Genomic DNA, 18,857 nt, shown 5'->3' with positions numbered 1-18,857 from the left:
CTGAAAGTGGGTCACTTTCTTACACCATATACAAAAATAAACTCAAAATGGATTAAAGAGTTAAATGTAAGACCTGAAACCAAAAGCTCCTAGAAGAAAACATAGGCAGTACACTCTCTGACCTTGGTCTTAGCAAATTTTTTTTGGATCTGTCTCCTCAGGCAAGGGAAACAAAAGCAAAATAAACAAATGGAACTACAGTACATCAGACTAAAAAAAGCCTTTGCACAGTGAAGGAAACTATCAACAAAATAAAAAGGCAGCCTATGAATAGGAGAAGACATTTGCAAACAACATCAGAAAAGGGGTTAATACCCAAAATATACGAAGAGTTCATACAACATCAAACAAACAAACAAACAACCTGATTAAAAAATGGGCAAAGGACCTGAATAGACCTTCTTCCAAGAAGATATACAAATGGCTAACAGGCACATGAAAAGATGCTCAACATCATTAATCATCAGGGAAATGTAAATCAAAACCACAAGGATATACCATCTCATACCTGTCAGAACAGCTATCATCAAAAAGACAAGAAATAGCAGGGCTTCCCTGGTGGCGCAGTGGTTGGGAATCTGCCTGCCGATGCAGGGGACACGAGTTCAAGCCCTGGTCTGGGAAGATCCCACATGCCACGGAGCAACTAAGCCCGTGAGCCACAACTACTGAGCCTGCGCGTCTGGAGCCTGTGCTCTGCAACGGGAGAGGCCGTGACAGTGAGAGGCCCGCGCACCGCAATGAAGAGTGGCTCCCACTCTCTGCAACTGGAGAAAGCCCTCGCACAGAAACAAAGACCCAACACAGCCATAAATAAATAACTTTATTTATATATTTTTAAAAAAAGACAAGAAGTAGCAAGTGTCTTTATGGTGAGAATGAAAGAAAAGGGAACTCTCGTGCACTGCTGGTTGGATTGTAAACTGGTGCAGCTACTACAGAAAATTGTACAGAGGTTCCTCAAAAAATTAAAAACAGAATTGCCATATGATCCAGTGATTTCACTTCTGGGTATTTACCCAAAGAAAAAACATGAATTCGAAAAGACACATGCAGACCAGTGTTCACTGCAGCATTATTTACAATAGCCAAAATACGGAAGCAAACTAAGTGTCCACCGATAGATGAATGGATAAAGAAGATACACAAACACACACACACAGAAATATTACTCAGCCATAACAAAAAAGAAATCATGCCACTTATGATAACATGGATGGATCTACAGAGTATTATGCTGAGTAAATAAATCAGAGAAAGACAAATACCATATGACCTCACATGTGCAATCTAATAAAACAAAACAAAATGAAAACAGACTCACAGATGTAGAGAACAACAGGTGGGTGGTTGCCAGAGGGGAGGAGGGGGTGGAGGTGGGGGAGAAATAGGTGAAGGGTATGAAGAGGCACAAACATCCCATTATAAAATAAATAAGCCACAGGGATGTAACATACAGCATACGGAATATGGTCAATAATATTCTAATAACTTTGTATGGGGACAGATGGGTAACTATAGACTTAATGCAGTGATCATTTCATAAAGTATGCAAATATCAAACCACCGTGTTAGCACACCTGAAATTAACATACCACTGTATGCAAGCTATATTTCAATTTTAAAAAGCCACATCTTTAACTTATTGATGAAATTTTCAAATGCTACAGAAAATAGATTTCTTCAACTTAACCAACTATCTGTTGCAAAGACCTTCTTGAATTTCTCTAGGGATCCTCATATCCTCCGGCTTTTATCAACATGGTTGAATAATCCCTCAATTTTCCATTGTCCATGTTCTGGAAACATAGTTTCCAGGTTCACCCTTCCAGTGTATATTCCTTTTCCTCTAAGATACTGGGTCATCTTCATTTATATAAATGCTACAAAATGCATAGCTCTTTGAGATGTTGAAAATGCTGCAATGTAACATTCTTGTTCTATAATCATAAAATGCTGACTAATAATGTGAGTACCTACTACACAGTAGGAACAGCTATATTTATCTTGCTGCTCATCACAATGATCTTATCAGGCAGGTATTATTGGTTCCATTGCACATATGAAGAAACTGAGGCTGAGAGGATTAAATGCTTGTAAATAACAAAACGTGATGCAAATCCCAGTCTGTTTTTGAAGCTCATGCTGTTTCTAAAATACTAAGCCTGCCTCATTTCCTACAAGCACTGGAATTTCAGCGACCATCAGGTTGTTTACTCCACCCCCTTTTTTGGACGAGAAATTTAGGGTACAAAGCTTTGAAGTGATTCCCCTAAATGGCGGAATGAAAACAAATTCCATAGCTCTTGACTCTTACTCTATTTTTATTCCACAAACCTATGCACGGATGCTATACTACGTGCTGGACACGGCTAGTATTTATTGAGCATTAACTACGTACGGGGCTCTACAGTGCTTTAACCTGCATTAACACACTCGATCCTCACGGTGGTCTTAGGGTAGATGTTATTCCCATTTTACAAGATAAAAAAACTAAAGTGAGAGAGATTAAGTCACATGCACAAGGTCACACAGCTAGCAAGTGGCAGAGCTGGATCTGAAACCCAGTCTGCATGACTCCGAAGTGCAAGCTCTTAGCATCTCCAAGGTTTACAGTCCACATTATCTCTTCTGAATGCCCATATGGTTTTAGTCTAATTAAAAGTGTACACATGATGTGTGGACCCTTCTTTCAACCTGATGATTCAAACAAATGAAGTGTTAGAAAGAGAGACCAACAGGAAAATCTGTGCACTGACTGGTTGCTTGGTGACACCAAGAAATATATATATATATATATATATATATATATATATATATATATTTCTTTTTTTTTTTTTTTTTTGCGGTACGCGGGCCTCTCACTGTCGTGGCCTCTCCCGTTGCGGAGCACAGGCTCCGGACGCGCAGGCGCAGTGGCCATGGCTCACGGGCCCAGCCGCCCCGCGGCATGTGGGATCCTCCCGGACCGGGGCACGAACCCGCGTCCCCTGCATCGGCAGGCGGACTCTCAACCACTGCGCCACCAGGGAAGCCCCCAAGGAATATATTTTTTAAGGTGTGATGATGGTATTGAGGTTATGTTGAAAACTAGTTCTTATCTTTGACAGATACATACTGAAGTGTTTACAGATGAAATTATTATTTCTGGGATTTGATTTAAAACCATCTGGGAGTTTGGGGTGTAGAACAAGCCTGGCCCTGTGTTGGCTGGATGTATGAGAAGCTGGCTCATGGGTACAAGGGGTTTATTAGGGTTTTCTCTATCATGTAAATGTTTGAAAATTTCCACAATTCAGAAAGAATGCACACACACAAAAAGAAAAAGACGAGAAAAACCATGTTATTTTAACAGTATTTGGGAAACAGAAATATGAATGATTTTCCCCTACTCTACCTTTTGTATTTTCACATTTTCTATATTACTTTTATAATGGAAAACATAAAACAAGCTACTTAAAGAAATCCCCCCCCCCCCAAAAAAGAAATTCCCTATCTTCTAAAAATAGGCAGAGCAAGTCTGCCCATAATCTAATGAGGTCAAAGCATCATGATGAAAGCATTTCCCACCTCTTTATCAGTTAACTACCATTCACACACTTCAAAAAAAGGCCACTTTTTAAGGACAAGTATGGTCTTTAAATATTAAACTAGCCAAGAGCATAAAGGCACATAAGGGTAAAACAGATTAGACACAGACTTAAGAAAAATAATTATGGTAACTAGACTTGAGGGGGTGATCACTTTGTAGTGTATATAAATGTTGAGTTATAATGCTGTACAACTGAAACTTACATAATAATAATTTTAAAAGAAATTAAACCCCAAAACCAGATATGGTCAGGTAAAAATGGGTTACATTTCAAGGGATAATTAATATATAACATGCTTTAGTTTAAAAAAAAAAAAAAGACTAGTGATACAGTTCCTCTTGATAGTTAGGCAGAGTTTGGGACAAAGACTTTGAATGTGTAATGTTGACCTTCTTAATGGTCACACGGATCACAGGACGGGGATCTCCTCGCCAGTGTATGGCCAGATGGGGATGGGACAGCCACAGCTCACAGGCCAGCTGTCTTCTGTGGGTTGCCGCCAGTTTTCCTCAGTGACACAACAATAATTTCCATGTGTGTCACAGTATGAAAAAAGTTTGGGAAGCAGTGATTTAAATTAGACCCGCCCTGATCGTTGCTCAAAAGCTGAAAAAAAGTGAAACAAGGGGCGACAGTACAATGGAATCTCTTTGAAATGCTGGCATGGAAAAAAGAACTAACACACATGGTATAGGTCAATACCGTTGTTTTCTAATTTTTTTTCTATCTGAACTCCTTTCCACAACCCACCTAGGAAATCTGAAGGTTTATTCCAGCAGCACTCAATGAAGTCACCTCCAAACATAAAAGTTAGCTCAGTGGCATAAGGTTAAATTGTGGGGACAGGATTAAAATCCTGGTTCTCTGTGCCAATGCTAAATGTACTCAAGGTAAGTCTGAAATAAATTCCACTTGTTAAGAAAGAGAAGCACTTAAGTGTCAGTGGAAAATCTTGATAGAAGCTTAGAGCTAATAAGGATCTTATTTTAAAAGACAAATAACTGAAGCCCAAATTACTCACTCAAGTTCACAAGCAGCTGAACTGGGACCAATCCCCAGGTCTCCCAGCTGCCGACAACTGCTCTTTCCAGGGCTCCTCCAGAGAACTGCTAATTGCTTCTTTGAATCTCTCTAAAACCATAAAACAATATCCAAGTACTTCCTGCTCCTCAAGGAAACTGAATCGCTGGTTAATCTGCAACTAGCAAATCGCTGTTCAAGGAACCAGAATTTAACCTCATGCCACTAATTAACCTTAAATTTGGGATATTTAGACATAAGTTCTTTATTTGTCCCTGTTTGTATTTATGAAATAAAAAGAAGGCTTTGTTTTTCTTGCACAGGTTAGAAAATATCCTTAAAAACAAATTATCAAGGTCTTCTTTATATGGTTATGGGGGGGCACATATTATGATATATCAAGATCTAGGTAGATAAGCCACGTTTGTACTCTATAAGAATGAAGACACCACTAATAGAATTTCCCTCCTTATACTGAGAAAACGGTCCAGATAAGAAGACTCCTCAACCAAAAAGAGAATATGAGATAAGTGCAGAAGTGGAAAAATGAGCTATCTAAAACAGGATCAACTGAATGAGGAAAAGAAAGGAGGCAATATATATCTTTACATAAATTCTTGTGTACTGAGAGCAACTCTATTTCAAATCAGCAAGTGCGTAGCCTCAAAGGATAAACATTAAGGAACCAAACTTCTGTACCCACATTGGCGAAAGCTGTACTGTGATACCAAGCAAACAAAAACTCTGAATTCTTCAAATTTCTCTTACGAAGTTTCAACAAGAAAAACCTAAAAGTTCCTTCTCCAGAAAAAAAGGGACCAGTGTTTTTATACCTAGGCACTATATTGTGTGCCTTGGGTTAACCTGAAACCCAAGAACACAAGCTCTGTGTCACTGACAATGACATCTGAGTTGGTTCTTCGTTTTGTTTCCTGCCACAGAAGGCCAATTCTGCAGGAACAGGGGTCACTTCTTCAATGCCATTAAGGACAGGTTAAGGCAGAAAAAGGTACCCCAGCCCCCCACCCCAAACCATAAACGTCCTACACCTAAAAGAGGCTTGTAATTAATGTAACGATACGAATTTAAGTCCTGATGTCCAAATTTCAGAGTCCCTGGAAAGGAGCCTTCACATACTTATGTAACACGTGATGTGTGACTGCTTAGTGAAATTAGAACCTGGGTCTGGGACATTTATCAGTAAAAGGTAGTAATTCTCAACTTCTCTAGATCTGTGTCTTTCCTGGGAATTTGCAGGGGAAAAAAAACAGTAGCAGAGAGGCTGTTTCTCAATCTCCCTTCGAATTCTCCACATTTATACCCCGATCACCTCTCTTATTACAGAACCATACACAGGTCTTCTTTCCCCCTCTTTACAAATACATGTACTCCTATCTCCTATTCTTTAGGTCAAAAATGGACAGAAATCAGATAATCCAAAATGTTCAGACACACCTAACCTTACATGCCTGTGACGCACTTCAGCCACCCAAGGGATATTTGTGAGTTTACTCTGTAGCAGACGCGGGGGATAAAAAAAAAAAATGAATGAGTCCTTAAGGCACTCACAGTTCAACAGCAGCTGTCAATAGTACATCTTGACCTGTACAACTCAAAACCAATTCACACTCAAAGAACAGTACAGTGTAGGGAAAAAGACCACTCACTGAACGAAGCACAGCCTTTCTACTGAGCACTCAGATTGCAGCTTCCTAGCTGATTTCCCAGCCATCCCAGCTACCAAAGCCTTCTTCCTTTTCAATCTGTCCTGCATTCAACTGCCAGATTCATTTCCAGAATTCCACTTTCAACGAGTCTCTCTCCTGCTCCAGCATCTTCAAAGACTCCTCCCTACTTAACCACATCTAGTTCAAACCCTTCTTCCAGTTAAAGTCTTCTATAGGCTAGCTCCACTTACCTGTTCACCTTTCTCTCATGCTCTACAGGGCTCCCTTCTACCAATCCCTTTTAGAGGGGTAGGACGCAAACTTAACTCCACTACCTCCTCTAACTCCTCAGGCAGCCTTCATTCTAAGCAGTCTTAAAAACTGTTTCCTCTATCGTCAGCACAGATCCGTTAATTTCCTGAGATCTCTTCGGGGCTCGGCATCAGCTTTCTTCTTAATAAATGGCAGGTCTGTTCCCAGGTACTTTTAACATTACCATCCTAACCAGATGTTCCTCTTCCCTGCCACCCCTTAGTGAAGTCACAGGGTCTTGGCTTAGTGAAGTCCCTGGCAGTTTGGGCACGGGAGTCCCAACATTGCACCTTGTAAGAGAAGGAGAGGGTCTGGAGCAAGTTGCAAACCAGGGATGGAGAAAACGAAGGAAGTGGAAAAGGGAAGGGAGGATTCCTGCTCTGCACTTTGTCTTTTCTTTGGAAGCAGTGGGGGGAGGGACGGAGGAGACGCCACGAAATGAATTCTTGAAGAAGGCAGAAGAAACTCAAGGTGCTGCCTAGGAAGAAAATATGGACCCGTGGATAATGGAAGGGCTCCCCATCACCCCTGGGAGAGAACGACTAGTTACAACGTGAAACAAAGAGGTTGGGAGTCAGGAGATGAGGGGTGGAGAGGCTTCAGAGATCCCGCATCTCCGAAGGTCGAGCGGTAAGGAAAAAAGAAAGGACGCGAGGCGTCCCTCGAGGGATTGGCCGAGCACCCAGGACGCGGTTGCCAAAAGGGATGGGCGCCTTCAGACGGCTCTGGGGCGAGTTGTTCATGGGGCACGCTTCTCCCGGGCGCGGGGGCGGGGAGGTGGTTTTGAGTGGGGTCGTCTCTTAAAGGGAGAAACGGTTTCCTAAGACAGGGATCTCCGAGAACGGAAGCCCTGGGGACGCGGAAACGTTAAAGCGTTGAGGCATCGGCATTTCCCAGCCCCAACCCGGCTTCCCCACACACTCACCGCGTCTCCTCCAAACACCACGGCTCCAGTTGCAGCTACCGGCCAGCGCAACCGCACTTAGCGCGCATCGCCCCCACCCGGCTCGCCCGGGACCCCGCCCCGCCAGACCCACGTGACCAGCAGGGCCCACCCACTCCCTCCTCCCTCTAGTCCGTCTTCTGCGCGTGGGCTTGGCTCGCACCTCCTTTCTCGGCAAGATGGCGGCTCCTAGCTGTAGCGTGTCTGGCCTCTGGGTCCGGGGTTCCTGGCAGCGTCTGGGGAATCTCTTCACTTTCGTCTCAAAGCCACTTTGTTCTGCTGCTGCTGCCTCTCGGCCCCTGGATGCCCAGCGATTAGCGGAGAGGTTTCGAGCCCAGAAACAGGAACAAAAGACGAAGAAGCCGGTGAGCCCAGAAGGATCACAACTCCCAAGAGGCAGTGCGCTCACTGGTTTCCCAGGCCGGGAGGGAGGTGGGAGGGTCCTCTGACACATGTCAAGTAATCAAATGTCGAGGACTTGTGGTGGGAGAATGGGGAGAAAGCGGAGGGGAGAGGTCGGAAGGGTGAGGTATCTTCCTGTGGGCTGGGTCTCTGGCTCCTGCCGTACAGGCGAGACAGACAGCCACCCCTGCGCTCAAATTACTCGGGGACGGGCGAGTCTAATGCAAAAATACAGGCATCCCCTTCCCAAATTCTCACCCAGACTTACTGAAAGTCCTCCCCACCAGGCATTTACCGTCGCTCCTTCTCTCCCCGCAGTTGCCCACAAACCCTGTTCAGCGGAGAGTGCAAGAACTACTGCGGTTCACAGAGCAGCTGCAGCGCGTCCACCCCAACGTGCTTGCGAAGGCGCTGAGCCGAGGACTTGTCCACCAGGACGAGGACCTTGTGGTCATCAATAAGCCCTACGGTCTCCCTGTGCATGGTAAGCACCCTGTGGGGAAGGGAGGCGGTCCGCTGCTGCTTTCTGCTACACCTAGGGGCAACTCTAACATTACTCGGTGGTCTCTCTGAAGCCTTGCTTTCAAAGTAATTAAACTTGTGGGCTACTGTCCTCTGTGAGGAACCAGTAAGAACGCAGAGATAAATAAGACAATCCCCACCTTCCTCACATCTGGCAGCCAGCAGTGATTTATGGAATTTGCTGTGTGCAGACCTCCACCGAGGATTGCTATAGAGAAGGACAAAGGCTGTGTGGTTCCTGTCTTCAGATTATTTTCCATCAGAACTGGGAAAGAGGACATAACGTGTGTTGGTGTATATCTAACAAAACCCCGGGGTGCCTAGAACGTAATGGAAACCCTAATGTTTTTGAATAAATGTTAAATGTAGTTGTCAGAGACAGCTAGGGTGAGTCAGGAAAGACTGATAGAAAAAAATGCACTTGTGGAAAGGGTTTTGCTGGGGGAATAGGCATGTTTTAGCTAGAAGAACGAATGTTTTGGGGGGGGAGGTATGGAGAAGGTTGTACATGAAAACAGCGAATTCAGTCAGACATTCCCAAGTGCTTTGTATGGTTTTTTTTCCTCTCTTGATCCTTCCAGTAGCTTACCTTTCTGTTCCCCGAGAGATAACTATTATCAAGATATTTACATTTTATAGATGAGAAAACTGAAAGTTGGAAAGAGTAAGTAATCTGTCCAAGGCCAATGGCTAGTTGTGAGGGTCCATAGAATGGAACCCAGGAATGTCTCACCCCAAAGCCCAGCCTCTCAGCTCTTCTGTAATGCCTCAGGAGGGCCTCATGGTCTTGCATTTCTCACTAGGGTTTACTTGGCACGTTCTCAAGCCTTTGTTTATATAGTGAAATATCAGATCTCATCATTTTGTTGCTAATTTTAGTATGAGCTGAGATTCCTTTCTAGCAAGCTCCCTGGGCAGACGGATTGATACGGTGCTAGTCCCTGGACCACAATTCAGTAATAAGGCTCTAGAAAGCATTTACAGTTAATCCGGTAAGGGCTGTTGTCCCAGGTAGAGGTCTTTGGTGGGATCTTTTCCTGGCAGCTCAGACCTCTGGCTTTTTCCGTCTTAGGTGGCCCTGGGGTCCGGCTCTGCATCAGTGATGTACTGCCTGTCCTGGGGAAGCTGCTTCGCGGCCACAAGGCAGAGCCCTTGCATCTGTGCCATCGGCTGGACAAGGAAACTACAGGCGTAATGGTGTTGGCTTGGGAAAAAGAAGTGGCGCATCAAGTCCAAGAGTTGTTTAGAACCCGTCAGGTGACAAAGAAGTACTGGTATGAAGCCCATCGATAGGGGTCGAGGTGGTGTAGGCACCCTTCCATCTATTCACCCGTTCATACAGCAGGAACTCCTAGTAACAGGAGGCAGTGTACTTGGATGTGTGGGCATATAAAAATTATCCATACAACAAATACATACAACAGAGCCATTAAAAAGGAGATAGCTAACTATCTAAATGTACTAAATAGCTAAACTACTAAATGTACAACACAAAATGCTCTCCAAGATATACTGTCCAAGTGCTTAGTGCTTAGAATATTAGAGTCTGGTGGCATAGTGGTTCCTAATTACGGCTGTACATAAAAACTATTAACAATTAATTATATGAGTATATACGATCTCATTCCTGTGGTAAAACATCAGACAACAAAGATAAAGCAAAAAACTCCTGTACATTTAGTAGTTTAGCTATTTAGTACATTTAGATAGTTAGCTATCTCCTTTTTAATGGCTCTGTTGTATGTATTTGTTGTATGGATATCATTATTTCCTTATTGACGGGTGTTTAGGTACTTTCCCAGTTTTCAGAGTCTATTGCAAAGAATATGTGAGTATATCCTTAGGACAGAGTCCCAGAAATGGAATTGCTGGGTTGAAGGGTACACACATTTAAAATTTGAATGGTTACTACCCAAATTGCTCTCCAAAATGGTTATGTCAGTTTTTACTCCCACTAGGAGTGGTGAATATCTACCTTCCCTTATCCCTGACCAATGCATTTTTAAAAGGTTTGCCATTCTGATGGGTAAAAAGAAATATGATATTTTATTTTCTGTTTCCCTGTGTACTAGTGATGTTGACTGTTTTTTTGTGTGTATGTTTATTGGCTGTTTGCGTTTCCCTTTCTGTGAACAGACTATTTTCTTTTGCCTATTTTCTGTTAGGTTGTTTATTATTTTCTGTTTGATTTGTGAGTATTCTTTTTAGATTTTGCTTGTTAGTCCTTGATTTTGCAGCTGCTTTGTAATCTTGGGAACCTTTAAAAAATCTGTATGCTTGAGACTCACCCACAGGGGTTCTGAGTCATAAATCTGGTGGGTGTGGGTATTGGGCATCTATATTTTTCAAAAGCTCCACAAATGACTCTGATGTAGAATCAAGTTTAAGAATCACCGTAAGAAGAGATTACAGGTAATGGAGGAAGTTTGGCATGGTAGCTAAGAGCTCAACAAGATCTGTGTTCACCTCTCACCTGTGTCAATTACCAGAGTGGAACCTTAGGCAAATTATTGAACTTCTTTAAGCTTTGTCTTCATATGGAAGATGGGAATAATGGAGTCAATGAGAGAGTTAAGTGAGACAGTACATGTGAAGTGTTTACCACAGTACCCACATCACAGTAAAGGCTGAAAGATAGAAAATCAAGAGTATTATTATGTATACAAGTAATCAAAATGTAAGTCTGTGAAAAGTGTTATTTGTGAGACTTGTCTGTAAAAGTTCAGAATCGCTCACCATTTTCTGTATCAGGCTTCATGGAAGACTTGAAGTCAGTTAATTGGGTCTCGATGAATGAAGGGTTTGATAGATGAGGTGGAGAAACGTGTTCCAGGTTGTAGGAACAGCAGGCACTGTAGGCGTAAGGCCTACAGTCTGGTGTGGAACGGGGGGTGGTGGCAGATAGTGCTGGGAGGGTCGGAGGGAACCTGGTTACTGACAGCCTTAAATACCAGGTGCAGGAAATAGAAGTTAGAAGTAGAACATAGCAGGCAACTGATTAGCACTTGCTGGCTTAGTATGATAACAATTTGTTATATTCCAGTTATTTGTTTGAGTCTCCTTACTAGATTTGGAATTCCTTAAGAACAGGGATTTTTGTCTTGTTCATCCATCTAGAACTAGTACCTACCGAAATCAGTGCCTGTTTATATTCAGTGAATATTTACTGACTGAACGTTTTTGAGCAGTAGTGTTAGGTCATTAGAAAGGGTCAAGGGGTAGTTACAGCGCAGTGTGGGTATGATAAAATGTGTCAGATAGCAGCCTAAACTGCTACCAGTCTGCGGTGGGATGTCCAGGGTGTGCAATATTATATCTGGGCTTGTGACTCCTGGGCCAGTGATTCTGTGTTAGGCCACCAAGTGCCCAGGAGAGCTGGTTGACTGGAAGAGGCATGGACGTAAGGACAGATTAAAGAGTCTTCTGCCCGTCTGTGGTGTGATGGAGGGAAACCTCCGGCAAGAGGGACTTACTGAGCTGTGGTTGGGGTTCCTGTGACTTTTCTGAGCACAGTTCCTCCCTGTTTTATTGACCTGGCAAATAGGCAGGAGCGGTCCTGTGAATTTTTCACTCCATTCATTCATTTATTCATTTATTCCATATGCAGCTCGAACTTACCGTCTTCTATTATTTAAAAAAGAAAAACAAGATACAAAACTGTATTACCCTGGTTTTACTTTAAGCTGTACATACTCATTTTTAAAGGCTGGATGAGTGACCGTGTTATTCATATAATTTTTTTCTTGTTTTTCTGTTTTTCCCCCAAATATTCTACAAGCAGCACATATTAGTTTAGTTGTAAAAAAGATAGGCTTATAAGGATAGTGTCAAGCTCTCAGGCTAAGCACTATACCAAGAGATCATTTGGGGCCCTCTGATCTTAAGAACTGACCGCAGTAGTTCCGGAGGTCCAGAGTTAAAACCTCTAAGTAGCCGACGCGAGGGGAGCCTCACTCACCTTTGTGCCTTAAGCAAGGGTCTGTGTGTGTCCCCTCAGGGCCGTGACGACGCGCACCCCGGTGCCCTCAGCGGGAGTCGTGGACATTCCCATCATTGAGAAGGAGGTGCAGGGCCAGGAACGACACCACAAGGTGGGTGAGTGCCTCCAGAAGGATGGGTTTGCTGCTCTTTCTTTGAAATTGTGTCTTGATTTCTTTGGCTCCAGATGACGCTGTCCCCGAGCTACCACATGGACAATGGGAAGATAGTGAGGGTACGGACCAGCAGGAACGCACACCTGGCTGTGACTCAGTACCAGGTGCTGAGCAGCACCCTCTCCTCTGCCCTCTTGGAGCTCCAGCCAATTACCGGTGAGGGTGCCACTGTTCTGCAGTGGGTGGAGAAGCCCCCCTGCTCCTGAGCTTCACCCAGGGCCTTGTGCTGGGCTCCGCCCCTCCCCTGAGCAGCTGGTATTATGGGGGCCCTGGGATTGCACCAGAGTGTGCTTCCGGTGCTGATCGGAGGCTGGGAGCCTCCATAGGGATGATTGTTAAAAACAGTAGGTAGAGGAAGGATACAAATAGTTTGCTTTAGGCAGACTCCTACTCTTAATCGGTTTCCTGGGTGGGTGAGAAATATTCAGTTAAAATGGTAGAATAAATCAGTTCTTCCCTTCAAAAAAAAATAAGTAAATAAATGGTTTGCTTACATTTATTTAAAAATTTGCACGTTGATTCCTCAAAAAATGAAGCATAGAATTACCATATGATCCAGCGATTCTGCTCCCTGTATATATGCAGAAGAATTGAAAACAGGGATTCAAAAAGATATTCGTACACCGGTGTTCATAGCAGCACTATTCACAGTAGCCAAAAGGTGAAAACAACGTACATGTCCATCAACAGATGACTGGAAAAACAGAATGTGGCACATCATGCAGTGGAGTTAATTCAACCTTAGAAAGGAAGGAAATTCTGACACATACTGCAGCATGGATAAACGTTAAGACATTGTGCCAAATGAAACACAAAAGGACACATACGGTACGATTCCATTTATATGAGATACCTAGAGTAGTCAAATTCATAGAGACAGATAGTAGAGTAATGGTTACCAGGGGCTGGAGAGAGCAGGGGGCAGGGAGTTATTGTTAACTGGGTACAGAGTTTCAGTTGGGGGCAGTGGAAGAGTTCTGCAGAGGGACTGTAGTAGAGATTGCACAGCACTGTGAATGTACTCGGTGCCACCGAACTGTACTCTTTTTTTTTTTTTTTTTTTTTTTTGCGGTACGCGGGCCTCTCACTGTTGCGGCCTCTCCCGCTGCGGAGCACAGGCTCCGGACGCGCAGGCTCAGCGGCCACGGCTCACGGGCCCAGCCGCTCCGCGGCACGTGGGATCCTCCCGGACCGGGGCACGAACCCGCGTCCCATGCATCGGCAGGCGGGCTCTCAACCACTGCGCCACCAGGGAGGCCCCGAACTGTACTCTTAAAAACGATTAAAATGGGACTTCGCTGGTGGTGCAGTGGTTAAGAATCTGCCTGCCAATGCAGGGGACACGGGTTCAATCCCTGGTCCAGGAAGATCCCACATGCCGCAGAGCAACTAAGCCTGCGAGCCATAACTACTGAGCCCGCGAGCCACAGCTACTGAAGCCCACGCGCCTAGAGCCCGTGCTCCGTAACAAGAGAAGCCACCGCGATGAGAAGCCCGTGCACCGCAACGAAGAGTAGCCCCTGGTCGCCGCAACTAGAGAAAGAAGACCCAACGAAGCAACGAAGACCCAATGCAGCCAAAAATAAATAAATAAATAGATTTATATTAAAAGAAAGGATTAAAATGGTAAATTTTATGTATATTTTGCCACAGTAAAAAAAAAATGTACAAAGCAGTACTATTTAGTGTTATACAACACAATTGTTCTTTTAAAAAGCGTGGCAATGATAGACACCGAGTTGATAGCAGTGGTTATCTATGGTGGAAAGGGAACTGTGAGGGCAAGGGGTACTTAGAGGCTTAACAGTATTTATAATGTTTATTTCCTACTAGCTTATTGTTTGTTATATTATTCTTTATACCTTATTATAGTTGGGGCTTTGCCGGCTTTACTGTCCTTTGATTTAATATGATTAGAAGCAGATGCCACCAGTGGTATTGTTTCAACAGCTGCTCATAAGTTTCCTCCCTCTCTTTTTTCAAAGGAATAAAACATCAGCTTCGCGTTCACCTGTCTTTTGGGTTGGATTGCCCACTCCTCGGTGATCACAAGTACTCAGACTGGAACAGGCTGGCCCCCCAGGTAATATATGTTTGACGCAATATGGGACAGAATAAGGGGGAGAACTTAGGCTTTCCCCTTGTTAAATCCCCGAAGTGAGTCACAGCAAAGATGTGTTGATTGTCTTCCAGCACAGTACCATGCTAATTATCTAGCTTATGGAGAAATTGAGAAGCAGTTAGGAGACTTTCTGGAGGCTCAAAGCAGGCTTTCATGCTACAGCTAAAGAGCCTTGGCGGAAACTTTGTTTTTTTGCTGTCACAGCCCGCTCTCTTGGAAAGCCAGAGAATTGGCCAAGGAGAGCTTCCCTGGTGTGGTGGGGTTTCTCATACACGGGCTCTGAACCCTTCCTAGAAATGGCCCCAAAGCAGGCTGTCCATCACTGTGTCTTCCGGGGGTTAGTGAGGGGGCCCCATAAGCGGAGGTCTTCTGCCCCCGCACTCTGGTCAAGGAGGAGCTGTTGGCCTTGCGCTCACGAGCTCTTTCCTCTGCACAGAAGCTGTCTGCCAGCATCCTGAAGAAGCTGGGGCTGCCGCAGTCCAAGGCCCGCCACATCCCCCTTCACCTGCACGCCTGCCAGCTGACTCTGCCTGCCCTGCAGGCCGGGAAGGAGGAACTCAACTTGGTCTGCAAGCCTCCTCGATACTTTGTCCATTCCCTGCACCGCCTGGGCTTAAAGATGCCGAGTCGGGATCAAAATGGGGACGAGGAAACCACACACTCAGGAGCACGGTGAAGACAGTTGGGCAGTTTGCCCTGAATTCTTCCCTCTGTTTAAAGGACTCTGCTAACTTCTCACTTGGGACAGACTCCAGAAGAGCCAGGTGTGATGAGTTGAAGAAACAGCTGCTTCAGGGCTCTTTCTGGGGACTAGTGTCTGTTTTTCGACACTGGCCACATGCCGGAAAAGCCAGCAGGCAGTCTCCTTTGCTTCAGAGTGGGAGAGAGCCCAGGACCAAGAGAACTAAAGCGCAGAATCTGTGATCAGGAACTGTTTTTACCCAACAGTAAAGCTCTTGATCTGTCAGGAAAGTTCCTGTGGTTGGAGAGAACATAATGGTTGTCTAGCTCATAGAGATTCAGAAGCAGCTTCTGCTGTCCTCATGGAGCTGCAGGATCTATCAGCAAAGCCTTCCTGCTTTATTTGTTCAGTCTCAGATTTTGGAGCCAGCGATCATAGACTACAAGGATGCTCTTCAGCCTCAGCTCGGGCCCCTTACTGTGCTAGTGACCGTGGAGCCTGCGAAGGGGTGTTCAGTGAGCAAGCAAAGCAGGTGTCAATGGCAGGCAGGTAACAAAAGCAGGTGGAGCGAGCAGGGTGTAAGGCCGTGGTGGGGAGCACGCACACATCTAAAGAGGGCAGTCGTTAGCTCCAGCTGAGGTTTGCTCTGCGGGAACAGATTCTCTAACTTTTAAAAATTATTATTTATTTATTTGGCTATACCAGGTCTTAGTTGCAGCACGCGGGATCTTTGTTATGGCATGCAGGATCTTTAGCTGTGGCATGTGAACTCTTAGTTGCGGCATGTGGGATCTAGTTCCCTGACCAGGGATCAAATCCAGGCCCACTGCATTGGGACTGCAGAGTCTTAACCACTGGACCACCAGGGAAGTCCTAACTTTTTTCAGAGAGTCAGGAGAGCCAGATATTTCTGTGAAATCTCCCAGTATATTGCTAACTAAATCAGAATTATTATTATTATTTTTTTGCGGTATGCGGGCCTCTCACTGTTGCGCCCTCTCCCGTTGCGGAGCACAGGCTCCGGACGCACAGGCCCAGCGGCCATGGCTCACGGGCCCAGCCGCTCCGCGGCATGTGGGATCTTCCCGGACCGGAGCACGAACCCGCGTCCCCTGCATCGGCAGGCGGACTCTCAACCACTGCGCCACCAGGGAAGCCCCAGAATTTTTAAAAAGCACTTGGATAGCCAAGCAGAACATATTTGTAGATTGGATTTGGTCTGCAGGCTGCCTGTTTGCAATCTAAAGAATGGTGTAGAAGTTTGGGGCAAGGGATCATCTTGAAAGTTCTGGATCAGTAGTTGGCATTTTAGCTCCATGTAGCATCTGTCCTTTCTAGACTAGGGGATGGCTTTGATTAATCTGTAAATATGTGGTTGTGAGGGGGCTGCTGGTTTTTTGAATCTCCTTTGTTTTGGAAGCAAGCCTGTCCTTGGGTCTCAGGAGGGAGATGCTGAGCTGAGCACCCGGCGGGAGGAAGTTATCTCGACCATCCCCCTCAGTTGTCCAGCTAGCTCCCGTCTTATTTCTTGCAGCAGTACCATCTTGCAAACAAATACACCTCATGTTCCTTTGGCTGAGCTGAGAAAACTCGGAGTGACAGCACAGTTGGGGAGAAGCCCCAAGAACAGTCGTTAGGTGTTCTCTCTGTGTTGATAATACAACTTTCTAAAAACCCACTTTCCTGTTTCCATGATGCCTGTTACCATGCACGATGGATTGAACTTCAAAAGCACAGATGAAATAAGTGTCCAGTAAGTCCCCTACATATGAACGAGTTCTGTTCTGAGAGCACGTTTGTAAGTCCAGCAAAGTTAGCCTAGGTACCCAACTGACACAATTGGCTATACAGCACTGTACTGTAATAGGCTTATAACATTTTTCACACAAATAATGTATAGAAAACAAGCAAAAAATAAAACACTTTTAATCCTACAGTACAGTACCTTGGAAGGTACAGTAGCACAGTCCAACAGCTGGCATACGGAGGCTGGCATCGAGTGAACAGGCAAGAAGAGTTACTGACTGAGGAGGGGGAGGAGGTGGGGGATGGTAGAGCTGAAGGATCGTCAGCGACAGGAGACGGAGGGCAGGCTGCAGTACCAGCTACACCACCACCGCTTTTACACTTGCTTCTGGACATCTTGAGCTTGAAGTAAAGATACTGTACTACTGTACTCTACACAGTACAATAAAGTACACAGAAGCACAGCCCCTTACAGAGGATGCAGGCATGTGACAATGTACGCCAGACATGTGAACTAACTTACGTGATCGGACGTGCAAACGCACGTTCGCATCTTTGAAAGTTTGCAACTTGAAGGTTTGTATGTAGGGGACTTACTGTATTTGCTTCTGTAAGGCCTAAAAATGTTGGCTGCTGTTTCTATTTCTAGCAAACCATGCTCCTCGAGATAAAGGGACAAGAACGTGACACTTAGAAAATACTGATAATTGACTTTGAATTGGGGAGTCAATTGAAGAAGACCCCTGGTTTTGTGAGTGCTTGGAGAAACCCCAGGAACCTGGGAACCGCCCCCAAAGGGACCAGGCAGTCCAGATGTAGGGCAGCCCGGGCTGCAGGTGTCGGATGGAAGAGGTAGGACAGCCCCAGCCTGCAGCGGTCTGCTCGCGACGTTCCCGACTGCTGGGCGGCTAGGGCAGGGCGCGGCGTGGCAGTGCTCTCCCCTTTCCTGTCTGTTTTCTTAGGCTTGCTGGGTATAGCAGTTATCCAGGATAATCTAAGAGAACTTTTATCCCAGGTTGGCGTGGCCTGGGAGGGTGAGCTACATCCAAGGGAGGCTGGAACATGCCTGAAATGAAATATTGGGTAGAGCCAGTGAAAAGATTGGATTTGGTATTAAATCATATAATTAATAAGTATGTAGTTTTTCATTCTTTTTATTAAAGTTCTAAATGCACATGATTTTTTAAAAAATCAAGAACTAGGGGCTTCCCTGGTGGCGCAGTGGTTGAGAGTCCGCCTGCCGATGCAGGGGACGCGGGTTCGTGCCCCGGTCCGGGAGGATCCCACGTGCCGCGGAGCGGCTGGGCCCGTGAGCCATGGCCGCTGAGCCTGCGCGTCCGGAGCCTGTGCTCCGCGACGGGAGAGGCCACGGCAGTGAGAGGCCTGCATACCGCAAAAAAAAAAAAAAAAAAATCAAGAACTAAAAGGCTTATAATGAAAAACAGTGTCCTTTGCCCATCTGGGCTTTTATTTTTAGCTTCCCCACAAATGCCCACTGTGAGCCTCTGGGAAGAGGCAGTCGCTTTGCTTAGGGGCGTGTAGGGCAGACTCACCCCAGCACTCCCTGCTGCAGGAAGCCGCTCCCCGCCTGCTCTTCACCAGGGAGGTCTTTTCCAGGCTGGGCACCCCCCAGCCGGAGCCGGCAAAAGGCACTTTCCTCAACCGTCACACCATACCTTGTCTTTACACTTCCA

General features: G+C 45.3%; 2 protein-coding genes across 15 annotated transcripts in view; one reads left to right on the top strand and one right to left on the bottom strand.

The window, feature by feature from the left end:
* FAM118B (family with sequence similarity 118 member B) overlaps positions 1-7,924 on the bottom strand; it is a 54,208-nt gene extending 46,284 nt beyond the window's left edge. For 3 of the 12 annotated variants that reach the window (XM_059067861.2, XM_067039306.1, XM_067039304.1), the window contains exon 1: positions 7,518-7,605. The gene's annotated coding sequence lies outside the window, so the exon portion shown is untranslated. Of the gene's footprint in view, positions 1-6,531; positions 7,071-7,517; positions 7,632-7,698 lie in introns of those variants that run through there. The other 9 variants (XM_059067860.1, XM_067039303.1, XM_067039302.1 and 6 more) reach the window with 7 other exon arrangements.
* On the top strand, positions 7,677-18,296 carry RPUSD4 (RNA pseudouridine synthase D4). 3 transcript variants are annotated; one of them, XM_059067858.2, is made up of 7 exons: positions 7,677-7,900; positions 8,256-8,421; positions 9,532-9,733; positions 12,457-12,550; positions 12,625-12,769; positions 14,599-14,696; positions 15,172-18,296. In XM_059067858.2, exons 1-7 carry the CDS (start codon positions 7,715-7,717, stop codon positions 15,409-15,411), a joined length of 1,131 nt encoding a protein of 376 aa, XP_058923841.1. In that variant the 5' UTR covers positions 7,677-7,714; the 3' UTR covers positions 15,412-18,296. The 3 variants fall into 3 exon arrangements, with proteins under 3 accessions (XP_058923841.1, XP_058923842.1, XP_066895398.1); XM_059067859.2 differs by having other exon boundaries at positions 7,685-7,900; positions 15,175-18,296; XM_067039297.1 differs by lacking the exon at positions 12,625-12,769 and having other exon boundaries at positions 7,685-7,900; positions 12,457-12,554.
* Positions 18,297-18,857: the final 561 nt, after the last annotated feature.

This window comes from Kogia breviceps, chromosome 7 (genome assembly GCF_026419965.1).
Source record: "Kogia breviceps isolate mKogBre1 chromosome 7, mKogBre1 haplotype 1, whole genome shotgun sequence".
NCBI lineage: Eukaryota > Metazoa > Chordata > Mammalia > Artiodactyla > Physeteridae > Kogia > Kogia breviceps.
The sequence above is the reverse complement of the archived record's forward strand: the minus strand, read 5'-3'. Positions and strand labels throughout refer to the sequence as shown.

Bases quoted from the DNA above. Each gene is read 5' to 3' on its own strand.
- RPUSD4 (XM_059067858.2), top strand. From the start codon at position 7,715: ATGGCGGCTCCTAGCTGTAGCGTGTCTGGCCTCTGGGTCCGGGGTTCC. The intron at 7,901-8,255 runs GTGAGCCCAGAA...CTCTCCCCGCAG, and splicing joins AACAAAAGACGAAGAAGCCG to TTGCCCACAAACCCTGTTCA. The intron at 12,551-12,624 runs GTGGGTGAGTGC...CTTTGGCTCCAG, and splicing joins GCCAGGAACGACACCACAAG to ATGACGCTGTCCCCGAGCTA.